At 36.8% G+C, this 18,170-nt stretch overlaps 1 protein-coding gene across 4 annotated transcripts in view; it reads left to right on the plus strand.

Annotated features, from left to right (window-relative positions):
• Positions 1 to 18,170, plus strand: part of WDR78 (WD repeat domain 78) — a 71,890-nt gene that overhangs the window by 51,852 nt on the left and 1,868 nt on the right. For 2 of the 4 annotated variants that reach the window (XM_031968919.1, XM_031968917.1), the window contains exons 12-16: positions 5,294 to 5,454; positions 6,535 to 6,656; positions 9,318 to 9,416; positions 14,694 to 14,920; positions 16,889 to 17,045. In XM_031968919.1, the coding sequence (XP_031824779.1) occupies positions 5,294 to 5,454; positions 6,535 to 6,656; positions 9,318 to 9,416; positions 14,694 to 14,920; positions 16,889 to 17,045 (766 nt within the window). Of the gene's footprint in view, positions 1 to 5,293; positions 5,455 to 6,534; positions 6,657 to 9,317; positions 9,417 to 14,693; positions 14,921 to 16,888; positions 17,046 to 18,170 lie in introns of those variants that run through there. The other 2 variants (XM_031968918.1, XM_031968920.1) reach the window with 2 other exon arrangements.

The raw sequence follows: 18,170 nt of genomic DNA on the forward strand, positions 1-18,170 counted from the left end.
TGATATAATAATCCTAGTAGACAAAGCTTATAGGTTTACAGTCAAGAATAATAATTTGCTCAGTACAATTGAATATAATCCTACAAGGGGGAAATTGATTTTTAATGAAAGAGAGGACTTGCAAGAATTCTTAATGAAAAGTTTAGAGCTTCAGAGAAATGCTGAGGTTGCAATACAAAAGCATGGAAAAAGATTAAGAAGTAAACTTGAATAAACTAAAATGATCAAGAACTAAACAAGGATAAACTGTTTACATTCAAACATGGGAAGATGATCCCTGCATCCCCTTCGGGCTCTGTGATCATCAAGGGTCATGGTGGGAATTTTATTAGACTGAAATCCTGGAAGAGGTTCTGTCATAAGTTGATTTTAAAACAAGAATAGATTTCCAAAAATGCTGGGAAAACTGGAAAATAATATGTCAGAAACTCAGCATAGACCTACATCTCAAACCCCACACAAAATAAAATCAAAACGGGTACATGATTTGGATATAAAGAGTGATGCTCTAAGCAGATTGGGAAAGCAAGGGATAGTTTGTCTATCAGATCTTTGGAAAAGGGAGGAATTTATGGCCAAAGAAGAACTAAAGAACATTATGAAATACAAAGTGGACAACTTTAATTACATTAAATTAAGAAGGTTTTGCACAAACAAAACCAATACAGCCAAGATTAGAAGGGCAGCACAAAACTGAGAAAAATTTTTTATAGCTAATGTTTCTGATAAAGGCCTCACTTCTAAAATATGTAAAGAACTGTGTCAAATTTATGAGAATACAAGTCGTTCTCCAATTGATAAATTATCAAAGGATATGACCAGTTTTTCAGATGAAAAAACCAAAGCTATCTCTAATCATATGAAAAAATGCTCTAAATCACTATTGATTAGAGAAATGCAAATTAAGACAACTCTGAGATACCATTTCACAACAAGCTGGGATACTAATGCATTGTTGGTGGAATTGTGAAATGATCCAACCATTTTAGAAAGCAATTTGGAACAATGACCTGTGCATACCTTTTGACTCAGCAGTGCCATTACTGGGTCTGTATCCCAACAAAATAAAAGAAGGAAAAGGCCCCCCATGTGCGAAAATGTTTGTAGCAGCCCTTTTTGTAATGGCTAGGAACTAGAAACTCCTTGAAACTGAGTGGATGCCCATCAGTTGGGGAATGGCTGAATAAGTATATGAATGTTATAGAATATTATTGTTCTATAAGAAACGATCAGTGGGATGATTTCAGAGAGCTGTATTTGGGATACAGGCTTAGTAGGAACACTGCAATTCGATAGTCCTTTGGACATAGTTCCAAATTGCTCTTTAGAATGGTTGGATCAACTCATTCCTCCACCAACAATGTCCCAGTTTTCCCATATCCCCTCCAACACTGATCATGAGCTTTTCCTGTCATCTTAGCCAATCTTAGAGTTGGGAGGTGGTACCTCAGAGTTGTTTTAAGTTGCATTTCTCTAACCAATAGTGATTTGGAACATTTTTTCATATGAATAGAATTAGTTTTAATTTCCTCATTTGAAAATTGTCTGTTCATATCTTTTGACCATTGGGGAATGGCTTGTATTATTATCAATTTGGAAAAGAGGCCTTTTTCAGAAACAGTGGCTATAAATTTTTTCCCATTTTTCTGCTTCCCTTCTAATCTTGGCTGCATTGGTTTTGTTTGTACATAAACTTTTTAATTTAATGTAATCAGTATCATCCATTTTGCATTTCATAGTGTTTTTTAGTTCTTCTTTGGCCATAAATTCCTTCATTCTCCACAGATCTGAGAGGTAGATTATCCTTTGTTTTTTCTAGCTAGTACCAAATGGTTTTGATAACTATTGTTTTATAATATAGTTTAAGGTCTAGTATAGCTAGGCCACTTTCCTTTATATTTTTTCCCTATGAATTCCCTTGAAATTCTTGATCTTTTGTTATTTCAGATGAATTTTGTTATTATTTTGTCTAGATCTCTAAAGTAATTTGATAGTTTGACTGGTATGGCACTGAATAAGTAGATTATTTTAGGTAGAATTGTCATTTTTATTATATTAGCTTGGCCTACCTGTGAGTACTTGATTTTCTTCCAATTATTTAGCTCTAACTTTATTTGCATGAAAAGTATTTTTTAATTGATTTCATACAGTTCCTGGATTTATCTTGGCAGGTAGATCCCCAAATATTTTATGTCATCTATAGTTATTTTTAAATGAGATTTCTCTTTCTAATTCTTGCTGCTGGGACTTTTTGGTAATATATAGAAATATCAATGATTTATGTGGGCTTATTTTATATCATCTATCCTGCTGCTTTGCTAAAGTTGTTAATTGTTTCTAGTAGTTTTTTAGTTAATTATCTATGATTCTCTAAATATACTATCATAGCATCTGCAAAGACTGATAGTTTTGTTTCCTCATTACTTACTCTAATTACTTCAATTTCTTTTTTTCTTCTCTTTTTTGCCAAAGCTAACATTTCTAGTAAAATGTTGAATAATAGTGGTGATAGTGGGCACTGTTGTTTCACCCTTGATCCTATTTGGAATGCTTCTAGTTTATCCCCATTACAGATAATGCATGCTCTATAGAGTTTTTAATAGGAATAGGTGTTGTACTTTTATCAAATTCTTTTCTGCATCTATTGAGATTAATCATATGGTTTCTGTTAGTTTGGTTACTGATATGGTTAATTATGCTGTTAGTTTTCCTGGTTTTGAACTAGTCCTGCATTCCTGGTATAAATTCTATTTGGTTATAATGTATTTCCTAGAGGTAAGTTGTTCTTTGTTGATATTTTATTTATGAGGTTTGCGTTGCTTTTCATTTGGGAACTTGGTCTCTGTTTTGGCCCTTTCTGGTATATGTATCAGCACTATATCTGTGTCATAAGAGGAATTCTTCCCCTGTTTTTCCAGATAGTCTATATTATATTGGAATCAGTTGTTCTTTAAATGCTTGATAGAATTCATTTGTAAATCCATCTGACCATGGAGATTTTCTATTAGAGAGTTCATCAATGGTTTGTTCAATTTAATTTTCTAAAAAGGAACTGTTTAAGTAATTTATTTCCTCATCTATTAATCTGGGCAATCTATATTTTTGTCAGTATTCATCCATTTCACTTAGATTGTCAGATTTATTGGAATACAGTTGGGCAAATACCTCTTAATTATTGCTTTAATTTCCTCTTCATTAGTGGTAAGTTTACCCTTTTCACTTTTGATACTGGTAATTTTTTTCTTTTCTTTTTCTAATCAAATTAATCAATGCTTTATTCATTTTGTTATTTCACAAAATCATCTCTTAATTTTGTTTATTATTTCAATAGTTTTCTTACTTTCAATTTTATTAATTGCTTCTCTGATTTTTGGAATTTCTAATTTGATAATTAATTGAGGGGTTTTTAATTTGTTTTTTTTCTAGCCTTCTTAGTTGCATGCCCAATTCATTGATCTTTTCTTTCTCACTTCTATTTATGTAAGCATCTAGAGATGTAAAATTTCTCTTAAGAACTTTTTTGTCTGCATCCCATAAGATTTGGTATATTTTCTCATTATTGTCATTCCCTTGGATGAAATTATTGCTCATTTCTTTGATTTGTTGTTTAACCCACTTATTCTTTAGGATTAGATTATTTAATTTCCCAGGAATTTGGGGTCTATTTTTCCACAACCCTTTTATTACACATAATTTTTATTGCACTATGATCTAAAAAGAATGCATTTACTTCTTCTGCCTTTCTGCCAAAAATGTAATTTTTAGAAAATGATACTGTGTTCCCTCCTCAGATGGAAAAATATATAATAAAGAAGACAAAAATCTAGTTAGTGGACAGAAATAGTCATGGTAATATACATGATAAACTGATGTAAACATTTCTGAGATTTTAGGTAATTCTCAGTAAGAGGGAACAAAACCAATGATACATTTCGAATCTGCAGTTCCATTGTGAAGACTCTTCTGCAAACTTGAGAAGAACGAAAGCTCCCATCTGAACACAACTAATTCTGGCAGTTCTATTTACAATAGTAAAACTCTGGAAGCCAGCTCTGTGTCTCATTCTTGGAGGATGGCAGGATCAATTGTAGCATGGTGCGGAGGAGAGAAGTCAACCGCACCACATCTTTGACATATTCACTATGTCTGCATTTTTGTGAAAAATAAAAAATAATAGAACCAAATTTGAGAGAATTTATATGATGTGGCTGAAAAGTGACATAAAGCATCTTCTTTTCTTACATGTTGATTCTTTTGATTCTGTTCTGGGTGATTGAGGCTGAATTTTATCCCTTCTTTTGTGCATTTGTTTGATTGTTTTTTGTGGAAAGTTATTGTTTATTTTAAATGTCATGGTAATTAATTAAATTTCAGTATTTAGCAAGGAATAAGCATTTATTATGATCTAGGCATATTGCAAAAGGCTGGAAACCCAAATCAAGGAAAGGAAAAAGACATCTCCTTTCCTCAAAGTGTTTATGTTCCAAAGGGGGAACACAATATATAAAAGGGAGCTAAAACGGCATCAAGAGAAGGGACAAAAGTAGGGAATAATACAGAAAAAGGCTACAGAGTCAAAAGCTATGCTCAAGAGAGAAATGCAGGTGTAAACATGGCTGCCTCTAAGGAGGAAGGGACCTCAGAAGTAGAGTGATCTTTTAGGATGAGATTAAGTCAATTAATTAAACTCAGAGAAACTTATCATATTTCCCCCCCCCAAAAAATACCCCAACTAGCTACCAAGCGATGATTTCTTTAAAAAATGGCCATAGTGACCCATGAAGACCTAATAAGCAAGGATTGCAATTTGCCTTAGTAGAAGGAGACCTCTTGCCCCATAGCTTCTGATAAAATCATGGCTCCCTGTATTTTGTCCACATCAAAATAGAAGCTAAATAAAGTAAGGAAATAGGATCTGATAACTGTATAAATATATATATATATAAATATATTGTATTTAACATATACTTTAACATATTTAGCATGTATTGGTCTACCTGCCATCTGGGGAGGGGGTGGGGGGAAGGAGGGAAAAAGTTGGAACAGAAGGTTTTGCAAGGGTTGATGCTGAAAAATTACCCATGTGTATTGTAAATCTTATAAATAAAAAAGCTAAAATAAAAAAGAAATAGGATCTGAGACAGATGTCGCAAAGTAATCAGTATTCCTAACCTTCACAATATTTTTCTCCAAAATGCTACTTCATAATTAAAGTGCGATATTATTCTCCAGATTGTTGCACTAACCACATGTCTTCTAGGGTTTATAACTCATATCTGATCTTTTCTTTTAGTGAATCTGTTCATAAGCATATTGGACCAATTTGGCAAGTCCAATGGGTAGAGCAGGACAAAGGAACTGTGGCAGGTGAAGAAAAAAGAGAAATACTTGTTACCATAGGGGCTGATGGAAAAATTTCCAAGTGGATGATACAGAAAGGACTGATTTGTCATGGTAAAAGGAATTTCATTGTTTTTACATTGACTAAGCTCAAAATTACTAGTCTGTAAACTGAGCTCAAAATGACTGTAATTGGTACTGAGATCTCTTTTATAAAGTACCCAGATGTGGTTCATTGAAATTTACTACTGTCATTTTAACTTAGCCGCTCGTTAAAAATGATAATTGTATGTTGGTGTGTTCTAAGCATAGGTGTGATATTTCAGCCCTTCACATAGTAACTGCCATTTTCTGGATTTTTTTTACATTTTTATTATTGGATTGTAACATATAAACATAAATACACAAACCACTTGAGCATACTTCCTAGAAACTAAGCTAAGCAACCACCCAAAATGCTGTTTATGACTTTCCTCATGTGTAGCTGTACACTTTTTGGTATTTTATTTATTGGTTGATTCATTGAAAAGAGCAGAAAAGCACGGAGCTTTATGTGAACAAAGTATTCCTAGAATTGTTTCAGAATTGTTACCGGGAGAGACTTTGGGTCACGTGGGCTAACCCAGACATAAAATGAATCGTTACTATAGTCATTCCAACAAGCCAGTGTTCGTCCTCTGCTTGGAGCTCTCCAAGGAAGGGAGCCTCCCCCCTACCTCCCCAGGCAGCCCATTACATGGCTAGGATTGTTGAGTGGAGAATCACTTCTCTGTACTTCCCTCATTCCTGATTCTGCTCCCTGGAGAAACCATCTCTTTACTCCATGTCAACCCTTCCAGTACTTAGACAGCTCTCACATCCTGGTTAAGTCTTTTCTTCTCTAGACTTCCCATAGGTAGTTTCTTCAATAGATCCTCTCATGTCATGACCCTTCATTCATGTCAAGATCCTTCACAACATCCTGATCACCACCTCTGGGTTCTCCAGTCCATTATTAAACCATTCCTCCCTTAATTGAACACAGTAGCCCAGATGAGGTCCAGCATGGGCAGAGTAAAGTGGAACTATTCCTGGAACCTATTTTCCTCTTAATTTAACCTAAGATTATCTTTAACTTGAGTGTTGTTGCTACTTAGTGTCATTATTTAAATATTGTTCTTTTGATCTGCTTTCTTCATTTTATTTTTTTCAAAGATTTGATGAAATTGAGGAGAACAGCAAGTGATAGACAAAGAAGGCAAAATGAGAGAGACAAGAAGGGCGAAGCTTTAATATCTCGGCAGGCTCCTGGAATGTGCTTTTCTTTTCACCCCAAGGTAGGATTCCTCGATCCATTTTTATTAGAAGTTTGCAGTTAAATATGAAATTATTTGAAGAATGAAAGAATATGTATGCCAATGGCTATTTTGGTCTCATAATTCACAAAATCATTGACTGGCTCAGGTGGATACAGTCCCCAAGGACCCAGATATGCTCCCCACCTTCCCTTTCTCTTCGTTGTGAGGAAAGGATGTACCTATCCGAGTAATAAAAGAAAGATTCCACAATCTCCTTCCTCGTATTGGTATCTGCAGTCTTTAACAGCCTTACCATGCTTTGTACCAACAAACTTATACCATAGTAATTGGCTAGATTTTAGCCAAAGTGGAAGACTACAAAAATCAGAGTAACTTCCTAAATTCATGGTGAGTATTGGCTGGAGACAAGTTAAGGGAGTAGATAATGAATGGCTTAGCCCCCCCTCTCTGTCTCTCTGTGCCTCTGGATCTCTTTCTCTGAAGATGTGCCCAATGAGAGTGAATCTTTTCTCTCCAACTCATTTTCAACTATCCTGGTTTTCCCTCCTTGAACAAGTATTCCTTGAGTCTTGGTTTGCTCTTCTGTACAATGAGGGGGTTGGGCTAGATAGTCTCTGAAGTCCTTCCAACTCTTGATCTGTGATCCTCATAATGATCCTATTTTTCTAGTCTTAGAAAGACCCCACAATACTGAGAGGTTTAAATCCCTTTTCAGGGGTCAACCTACAGTCTAATAGAGCCAAGTTAGCAGATGACTAGAGCTGGTCACAGCAATTCAGGAAATTGTTTTCTAAGGTGTGGAAGAGTTACCACTAAGATGAAATCACAGATTTCCTAATGTCCTGAAAAAATCTTTTTGGTATCAGGGAAAATCCACTTTCTATGAATGAATATAAAATGTCTTCAATATATGCTTTTCTAAGAAGAGAATGCTCTTACTAGAAAATTAGCAATCTGAGTTGCATATATTTTATCTTCTTTTTAATTTAATTAAACATGATCTTAGGATATTTTATGTTTAGGGATTTCAAAATATGTGTGTATAATTGGAATTATTACGATAAATCAGTGCAATGTCTGCAATACCCACCCATATTGGTTGGACCATTTCTAGCTTTTATTTGTATCTAAGTATGTTCACTAAGAACAAATATTTACATTACATAGATGTCTGTCTATTTTAAGAATAGACTGCTATATTAAAATTTTACTGTTCTCATCTGGGAAGTCACACTTGAATGGGTTGAGCTGTATCCATCAATAGCTAGGAAACCAAGAGTTGATTTAATAGGGCTATCAGTAGTATCTAGGGATGACGGTTTTTTTTTTCCCTCTGCTACTAATTCAGACCTGATTTGGATCAGTAGCAAAGTGCATATTTGTCCCCTTTTTGTGATTTATTGTCTAGTTTAATACTCCACATACCCTCTTTTTCTTTTTCTTTCTTTTTTCTTTTCTTCTTTCTTTTCTTTCCTTCTTCCTTCCTTCCTTTTTTCTTTATTTTCCTTCCTTCCTTCCTTTTTTCTCTTTCTTTCTTTCTTTTCCATCCTTCCTTCCTTCCTTCCTTCCTTCCTTCCTCCCTTCCTCCCTCCCTCCCTCCTTTCTCTCTCTCTCTCTCTCTTTTTTCTTTCTTTCTTTCTTTTCTCTTTTTAAAACTGAGGCTTCTAGCTTCCATTTGAACCCTTTTTATAAGGGGTCACATGCAGCCAGAGTCATGAAAGCCATGTCTTTTAACCAGTTAATCCCCTTGTTAGAGCTGGAGCCCCAGGAAATCATTTGGAAGAAGCAGAAAATGAACCCTCTGCACTAAGATGCTTCTAATTGTACTATCTACATTATCAAAGAACTCGAAACAAATAATGTGCCCAGTGATTGGAGGGTAGCTACAGAGAAGGCAGGCTGTCCAATTGAATGAGATATTGTCTTAAGTAATGCTCAATATGGAGACTTTTTTTTTTTTTAAGGAAATCGCATATTTCCAATGGCTACCTCTATGTAAAAAACAAACCCAAGTAGGAAAAGAGATTTAGAGGGCTAAGTGTTGATGAGTGTCATGGATGCTAATATACATAAGTTCATGCTGATTTTTTTCATGCTGATTGAACAGAAAATGTTTTTAACAGTATTATCAGTTTCTTCCATTAAAATGTAAAGATGACTCTAGGTTATCTAAAAATACATATTTTTAAAAGACTTGCAACAGTCTTTTACATATGGACATTGAACGTATCTCACAACCATGACTCTGGGTTCTTGAAGATGAGGATAGAGAAGAGCAAGGTCTTTCTGAGTTACAGAGGCTCTAGGACCTGCCTCTTATGGCCGAGGGTAAGCTTCTTGAGGGCAGGGGACATTTCATGTTGCTATGGTACTCTCATTGCCTCATACACATTCTACACATCCATGTGTTTTGCATTCAATTTTGCTAGAGCCTTGCCAAGTTCAGAGAGATTCACTGACATTTGGACTGAATTTGAAGGCTGTATCCAGTAACTTTCACAGGTTACTGTGAAGTTAGAGAGGGGTTAGGGCCAGCCTCCATTGATGAAGACAATAGCTACGTAATTCCTTGAATACCGGTGAATTGGGGAATTTCTACTGGTCGACTTGGGCTGTGGTGGTCAGGGCTCAAGGATAACGTGCCACTGATAGATCTGTTGTTTTACTCTCTCCCTGTAGGACACAAATATCTATCTGGCCGGAACAGAAGAAGGTTTCATTCACAAATGCTCTTGTTCATATAATGAACAGTACCTGGAAACCTATAGAGGTCACAAGGTGAGTGGAATTCTATCAGTCTGAAAATGGCGGAGATTTCTAACCAGCCATCTGACAGGAAGCCTCTCCCACCCTTCTTTGGGAGGCGGCTTTAGGGCCTGCACCAGGGCTGACCCCTGGTCAGCCTCCATTTGAGCTCTTGGGCCCCTGGTTGCTTTTTCTCTCCCTATTCTAGATGTTCTGCTCATGTCCACCAGCCATGGCCATCTCTTGGGAAACACTTGGAGACCTTGTGCCCCTGGAAATCTGCCCCAGGGGCTCCTCCCAGTGCACAGGGGCTGACTTTAGCCATCTTGGCATGGTTTTGGGGCTGGGGGGCACATAGACTAGCTGGATGATCTGTCCCCTTTCCTGCTCACCCATCCCTTTGATGACCACCTTATAAACCTAAGAGACACCCATGGGTGACAATCTGTGTGTCTCATTCTTCTGAGCTAGCAGATTTCCCCACATCATCCTTACCAAGCTTGACAACCTTCTAGTTACCTCAGAATAACCCTGGGCTCTGCCCCTTATTGTTATTATAACATATCTTAAATAATCACATCTAGAGTTATTGAAGAAAGAAGTTGATTTACTCTAGAAAATTACAGAAATTTTGAATTTTTTATAACATATATATCACAAAGATTGAGGTCTTAGAATTTTCTCCTTTTTTCCATAGGTCTTCAAACCATGATTTCCCAACTGACAGTTTACCATTTTATTCTCACCAATTTTTGTGAAATGTCACAAGATAATTACATTTTGCAAAGTGACAAAGTCAGACAATGTCAAACTTGAAATTCTTTAAATAAGAATGGGTTCCGTTAAGAATATTATTAAAGGGTTTCAAGTTGGTGAGTTTCTTTTCTTAAGATAAAATAGCTTTTTAGTTTTCAAAATACTCACAAAGATGGTTTTCAACATTCCCTCTTGAAAAATCTTGTGTTGCAAATTTTTTCCTTCTCTCCCATTGACAGCAAATAATCCAATATAAATTAAACATGTGCAGTTCAATACATATTTCCACATTTGTCCTGTTGTGCAAGAAAAGTCAGCTCAAAATGAGAAAAAACACAAGAAAGGAAAAAAAAAGAAGCAAAGCAACAATAGCAACAACAAAAAGATGAAAAGGAGACATTTAGTCTCTGTAGTCCTCTTTTTAGACATGGCTGGCTCTTTCCATTACAAGCCTATGGAATTGACCTGAATAACCTCATGTTAAAAAATCACATAATCTTCTTGTTGCCTTGTACAATGATCTCTTGATTCTACTCACCTCACTCAGCATCAGTTCTTCAGGACTCTCTGAAATCATCCTGCCAATTATTTCTCATAGAACAATTATATTCCATAACATTCATATACCATAATTTATTCAGCCATTCTCCAACTGATGGGAAGCCATGGTTTCTAGTTTCTTGCAACTACAAATACAGCTGATACAAACATTTTTTGCTGCTGGGCATCCTTTTCCTTTTTTTATGATCTCATTGGATACAGACCCTGTAGAGACACTTCTGGATCAAAGGATATGAACAGTTTGATAGTCCTTTGGTCATAGTTCCAGATTGCTCTCCAGAATGGTTGGATCATTTCACAACTCTACCAATAATGTATTAGTGTCCCAGCTTCCCCACCCCCCCTCCAACATTCATCTGTATTTTTTTCTGTCATCTTAGCCAATCTGAGAGGTGTGACATTGTATCTCAAAGTTGTGTTAATTTGCATTTCTCTAATCAATAGTGATTTGGAGTATTTTTCATATGAATAGAAGTGGTTTTAATTTCTTTGAAAATTGTCTGGTCGTATTCTTTGACCATTTATCAATTGGGTAATGGCTTGTATTCTTACCAATTTTGCCTCAGTTCTCTATATATTTTAGAAATGAGGCTTTTATCAGAAACATTGGCTATAAAAATTATCCCACTTTCTGCTTCCCTTCTAATCTTAGTTGCATTGGTTTTACTTATACATAAACTTTTAATTTAATGTAATCAGTATTATCCATTTTACATTTCATAATGTTCACATCTTTGAAAGTATTTTGAAAACTAAAAACATAAGTTCTTTTTTTTGGCCATAAATTCCTTTCTTCTTCACAGATCTGAGGGATAAACGATCCTTTGTTCTTCTAATTTGCTTATTGTATCAGCCTTTATGTTTAAATCATTAACTCATTTTGACCTTTATCTCGCTATATAGGTCAATGTTGGTCAATGCCTAGTTTCTGCCATATTATTTTCTAGTTTTCCCAGCAATTTTTTTTCAAATAGTGAGTTCTTATCCCAGAAGCTGGAGTCTTTGGGTTTGTCAAACACTAGATTACTATAGTCTTTGATTATTATGTCTTGCGAGCCTAATTTATTCCACAGATCCACTACTTTATTTCTTAGGACAAAATGGTTTTGACCACTGCTTTATAAATAACTTTATGTCTGATTTAGCTAGGCAAACTTCCTTTGCATTTTTTCATTAATTTCCTTGAAATTCTTGTCCCCTTTGTTCTTTCAGATGAATTTTGTTATTATTTTTTTTAGCGCTATAAAGTAATTTCTTGACTATATAGCACTGAATAGGTAGATTAACTTAGAATTGTCATTTTTATTATATTAGCTTAGCCTACCCATGAGCACTTGGTATTTTTCCAATTGTTTGGATCTAACTTTATGTTCATATAGTTCCTGGCTTTGTCCTGGCAGGTAGACAACCAAATATTTTATATTAACTACAGTTATTTTCAATGTAATTTCTCTTTCTAAATCTTGCTGCTAAATACTTTTTGGTAACATATAGAAATGTTTTATGTGGGTTTATTTTATATTCTGCAACTTTACTAAAGTTGTTAATTGTTTCTAGTAGTTTTTTAGTTAATTCTCTAGGATTCTCTAAGTATATCAACATATCTACAAAAAGTGATAATTTTGTTTCCTTATTAACTTCTTTAATTCCTTTAATTTCTTTTTCTTCTCTAGCTAAAGCTAATACTTCTCATACAATGTTGAATAATAGTGGTGACAGTGGCACCCTTGTTTCATATCTGATATTATTGGGAATGCTTCTAGTTTATCCCCATTACCTATAATGTGTGCTGATGGTTTTAACTAAATGCTAATTATCATTTTAGAAAAAACTCCATTTATTCCTATGCTCTTTAGTGATTTTAATAGAAATGGGTGTTGTCTCAAATACTTTTTCTGCATCTATTGAGAGTAATCATATGATTTCTGTTAGTTTGATTACTGATATGGTCAAATATGCTGATGGTTTTCCTGATTTTGAACCAGCCCTTCAGTCCTGGTATAAATCCTACTTGCTCATAGTGTATTATCCTGGTGATAAATTTGTATATCTCTTTGCTAATATTTTATTTAAGATTTTTGCATTGATTTCCATTGGGGAACTTGGTCTATAATTTTCTTTCTCTTTTTTGGCCCTTCCTGGTATATGTATCAGCATTATATCATAAAAGGAATTTGGTGAGATTCCTTCTTCCTCTGATTTTTCCAAATCGTTTATATAGTATTGTAATTTAAAAGTTTGGTAGAATTCACTTGTAAATCCATCTGGCCCCAGAGATTTTTTCTTAGGGAGTTCGTTAATAGCTTGTCCAATTTCTTTTTCTAAAATGGGATTATTTAAGTAATTTATTTTCTCATCTGTTAATCTGGGCAATCTCTATTTTTGTAATTATATTAATTTACATCTTGTTGGGAGAGACAGCATTACATATGGATGCCAGTGGTAGGTTAGTGGATACCATTGATGGAAGGATGAATCTTCCTCATTTCAGAAGAAAACTAGATATGGGCTACCCTGTGTATATGGAACCTGAGATCTTGGTGGAAGAACAGATGAAGACCTCTTGTAGGGAATAGGAGGTCCCCAAGGAAGCAGCAGAGATTTTCTCATTTTCTCTAGCTGTTCCTCTACTAGGCACCAGCATAATGGGAAAGGATGTTATTAAAGCTCTTGTTATTCCAGTCTTAACAGCCTGTCTTTCCCTGAACATTAAATCATTATAAAATAATAGAACTAACATTTGTTAAGTAGTTCTTGTGTGCCAGATATTAGAGGAAATGCAAAGTTTAGGTATGATGTGCTCCTGTCCCTTAAGAAAGATAAGACATAAATAGCTAACTATAGCACTATTTTGTGATATTTTGATATTTAATAAATGGTATAAAACTACAAATCTAAGTGCAGTGGAAGATCAAAGACAAGTGATTGCTGCCCACTGGGAAGACGATCCAGGTAGCCTACATAGAAGAGCGAGCATTCCAGTTGGCCATTCTAGACTCAAGAAAAAGGGCAAAATGTAAGACCTAAGAAAGCCCAGAACTGTCAAAATGCAGGAATTCTGGAGGGATCAGGAAATGTCCAATTTATCTGCAGAAGAAAGTACAAGAAGAACAGGGAATGATAATACCCAAATTTTAATGGTGCCAGATTGGGAAGGTCCTTGAATATCAGGCAAGATTCAGAAGTTCTTATTAGAACTGAACCCACTGAGTTTATTTTGATTAGTCTGTGCACCATCTGCAGACTTTACCCAAGTGAACGACCACAGTCTTGACCAGGGGCCAGATCCCCCAGGCTCCTCTTCTGGAAGTCCCTTTGGGGTCTGATGTGGAAGGTACAGAGGAGGGAGGCTGGACATGACCTCGCTTCTCAGTATAAAGTCTGCTGACCCAGACTGACCTCCTGCTTCTCTCACGTGTCCGTCTACAGACATTTCTTCCTTGCTCCACGAAGAGCCGAGAAATGCCAGTTTATTTTTGCTAGTTCCTGTGCCTGCCCTCTCACGGTTTTCTATGGTTCCTCGCTTCTTTCGAGCCCTGTGCTGGCAGGGTCAGGGATGGGGATGAGGACTGGTTCGGTCTGTCCCTCACCTGCCCAGCCCATGGTCATTCACTGAAGGAAGGGCAGTGACCAAGCAGGACTTGTTTCTCCTCTAGTTCAGTCACAGGACAATTCCTAAATACCCATGTGGGCCTTTGCTCAGGCTGTAGGGTCCCCAACACTTCCCACCCTGCTCCAGGCCTAGCCCTTGGTGCTTTGACAACCATGCAGCCCCAAATGATCCTTGTTTCAAGTAAAGCCAGGATGCTTCTCACAAGGCTTTTAGGTCAGGATCTGAGGCTCTTTTGGTTCAAAAAGCCTGCTCCCTTCCGTCCTCTTTTCCTTCCTCCCCCTTCCATGACCAATGGCTGTTCCTAGATGACTATTTGCAGGGGCTTATGTAAGTTGGGGACTTCCTGTCTTGGTACTGGACTGCATTTATTTCATTTCTAGGCTCCCGTGTACAGGATAGCATGGAACCCGTTCTGCCATGATGTATTCCTAAGCTGCTCCGCAGACTGGGGTGTGATTCTCTGGAAACAGGACACCTTTAAGCCATATTTGAGTTTTTATAGCACCACGCACGTGATTTACGATGTTGCTTGGTCTCCAAAGTCAGCCTACATTTTTGCAGCAGCAAACGAGCATAGAGTAGAGATCTGGGACCTCCACTGCAGTACGTAAGTGACTGTTGCTCTTGATTTGGGGATGTTTTCTGGACTAATAAAATCCCTTAGGACCGTGGAACAATTTTCTGAAAAAGACTCTTGGGTGTTTGAACCATTACTTTTGAAGTTACGTTCTGAATATGTTTAGGAGGTGGAAGGCAAGAATACACAAAAGAACTATCCAACAAGATCTTAACATTGCTAGCCAACCCCGATGGTGCGGTTCCTGATCTAGAGCCAGCCATCCTGCAGAAGGAAGTCAGATGGGATCTAGGAAGCACTGCCAACTAAGATTTGTAGAGGAGATGAAATTCTAGTTGAGCCATTTAAAATCCTCGATGCTATTTAAGTACTCTACTCAATTTGCCAGCAAATTTGGAATGGTGACCCCCAGTTTAGAAAATATCACTTGATATCCCAATCCCCCAAAAGGACAAAGCCAAGGAATGTCTAGATTACATAATTGCACTCATTTTTCACATCAGCAAGGTTCTGCTTAAAATTCTGAAAGCTAGGCTTTCGATTGCAGATATATAGTCTGAGAAGAACCAGAAGAGCAGGCAGGTTTTTGAAGAATGAGGAACCAGAGAGCAGATTTTTAATATTTGTTGGATTATGAAGAAAGCGAAGGAGTTCCAGAACAAAATATTTATTTCTGTTTCTTTGAATACATTAAAGCCTTTGACTTTGAGGTTCACAACAAAATGTGGCAAGTTTCTAAAGAGACGGAGTACTAAATCATGTTACTTGTCTCCTGAGGAACCTATGTGAGGGCCAAGAAATAATGATTGGAACCAAACATGGAATGACCAATTGGGATAAGACTGCAAAAGAAGCATGACAAGACTGCGTATTTTCATCTTTTTATTTAACTTATATGCAGAATACTAAATGGGAGATGCCAGGCGAGGCAAATCCAAAGCCAGGATTAAGGCTGCCAGGAGAAAAATCAACAATCTCCGATAGGCCGAAGATGCCACTCTGATCCCAGAAGTGAAAAAGAATGAAGAAATCTCTGGATAAGCACGAAAGAAGATGGCATAAAAGCTGGCTTGAAGCTTAACCTCAAAAAATTAAGATCTTGGCAACTGGTGCCTTCGTTTCCTGGCAAATAGAGATGAAATGGGCTCAGTGTCAGATTTTATACTCTTGGGCTCAGAGATCATTATAGATGGTGACTCAGCCATGAAGTTAAAATATATTTGCTCCTTGGAACGAAAGCTATGGCAAATCTGGACAGAACATTAAAAAGTAGAGATATAACATTGCTGACAAAAGTCCATAAAGACAGAGCAACAGTTTTTCCAGCTTGTACACCAAGACTATGGCTATTTTGCTTTACTTTGGAGGGTGTGGGGGGGATCATTTCCAAACCTGGGACACTTGAGGGACAGTAGAATCAGGTGAAACACTGCCATGGGGTCTTTGGGACAGACTAAAGATTAGGGAGAGTTGGGAAAGTATACCAGGACATGATAGAGGGATGAAATGGCAAGGGTAATGACAGGACAACAAACTCAAACTTTGTTTCCTTTGAGGCCTTTGGCAAAGATCCTAATGAATTATGGAAAGGAAGTCTACCTAAAATTATACATTCTAGGAAATACGTTCTTCATTCCCATAACTCATTGGCCCCAGCTCTGTGCATTCTAAAGGCTATTTGGAGAAGACATAGGCCCTGCCCTGAAGAATCTTAAGAGTTTGTGGGGGTGGGAAAAAGCCTGTCCATCGGTAAATAGAATATGAAATTTAACATGTATGCATATTAAGGATAAAGACCTGTATGATCAGGTGAAGAAGAAGGCCCTTCTAGTCGGGAATATCAGAAATAAGGCTGAATGTCAATGAGACATTGAAGGGTGGGAATGGGCGAGGGGAGCGTCAAGAGGGAGGTATCCCAGGAACAGGAGCTGGTGTGAATAAATACATGCTACAGTGAGTATATAAGTTAATTAATTAATGCTTTTTTAAAAATTACAGTTTGGATCCTATTATTGTGAATTTGGCTATCCCAGGAGTGAAATTTACAACTGTCCTGTTTGCTAAAAACACCGATTGTATTTTAATTGGAGATAGCGAAGGGCAAGTGATCGTGTATGACCTGAAGGACATGCCGTCTTACGTGGACACTGGCCGGGTAGGACTGACCCAGAATCAGGCGCTGACTCTGACCTATGACTTCAGGTTCTCAGCAGAAAGTTCATCTTGAGGATGTTTTCTGTCTCCCCACCACCACTACAAATTGGCTTATTTATTGATGAGTGTCTAGAGGCATGTCAGGATTCATTCAAAGGCTTTCCAGACAATCACTGGGCAGGATGGATAATGGTCTCTTTGAGCTCCATCTTTCTCTTCACTGTTGCCCAACTAGAGGGAAAGGATCCCTGGTCTCTTAGCTTAATCTTTATTAGGAGCAACAAGGTGGTGCAGGGCCTGGAGGCAGGAAGAACTGAATTCAAATCCAGCCTCAGACACTGACTGGTTGTGTGACTCTGGGCTCTTCATCCTGTTTACCTCAGTTTCCTCATCTGTAAAAAGAGCTAAAGGATATTGCCAACCACTCCAGTATCTACCAAGAAAATCCCAAATTGGGTTACAAAGAGTCAGACAGGATGGAAAGACTGAACAACATTTCCTTATTAAAGACTTTGAAAAGTCTCCTGCATTGCTAAGATTTCAAAAATAAATTATTTCCTCAAACATTATTTTTAGTTAGATTTTATTACTTGGGATTAGTGAGGTAAAATCAGATTCCAGATTTCCTTGGGTGTCACAGTTTTTTAAATGACCTGATTTTAAAATTTATTTTTTTTTTCTCTTGTGAGGCAATTGGGGCTAAAGGACTTGCTCAGTCACAGAGCTAGGAAGTGTCTCAGGAAAATGGGTCAGTGTAACTCCAGTCCTGGCTCTTTCCACTGCCACATTGACCTGCCCTTGATAATATAGTAGCATTTTTTTTTTCCAGTCAAGCATGTATCAGGTGGTTACCATGTGGTAAGCACTGTGTAGAGACACTAAGAACAGAAGGACAAAAATGAAACATTTCTTGTCTTCAAGAAGCTTCCTTTCTGTTATAATGTGTTCATGTAGAATATATAAAACTGTATATATATTTTACATACAAGATGATTTGGGAAGGGGAAGAACTAGCAGCTGGGAGATAAGGGGAATCTATAAATAGTTTTTTTTTAAACATAATTAAATTTGCATAAAATTATTTAATTTACCTAAGCAGTTAGCATCTCAGTATAATGTCTTATAA

This window comes from Sarcophilus harrisii, chromosome 4 (assembly GCF_902635505.1).
Source record: "Sarcophilus harrisii chromosome 4, mSarHar1.11, whole genome shotgun sequence".
NCBI classification, from domain to species: Eukaryota; Metazoa; Chordata; class Mammalia; order Dasyuromorphia; family Dasyuridae; genus Sarcophilus; species Sarcophilus harrisii.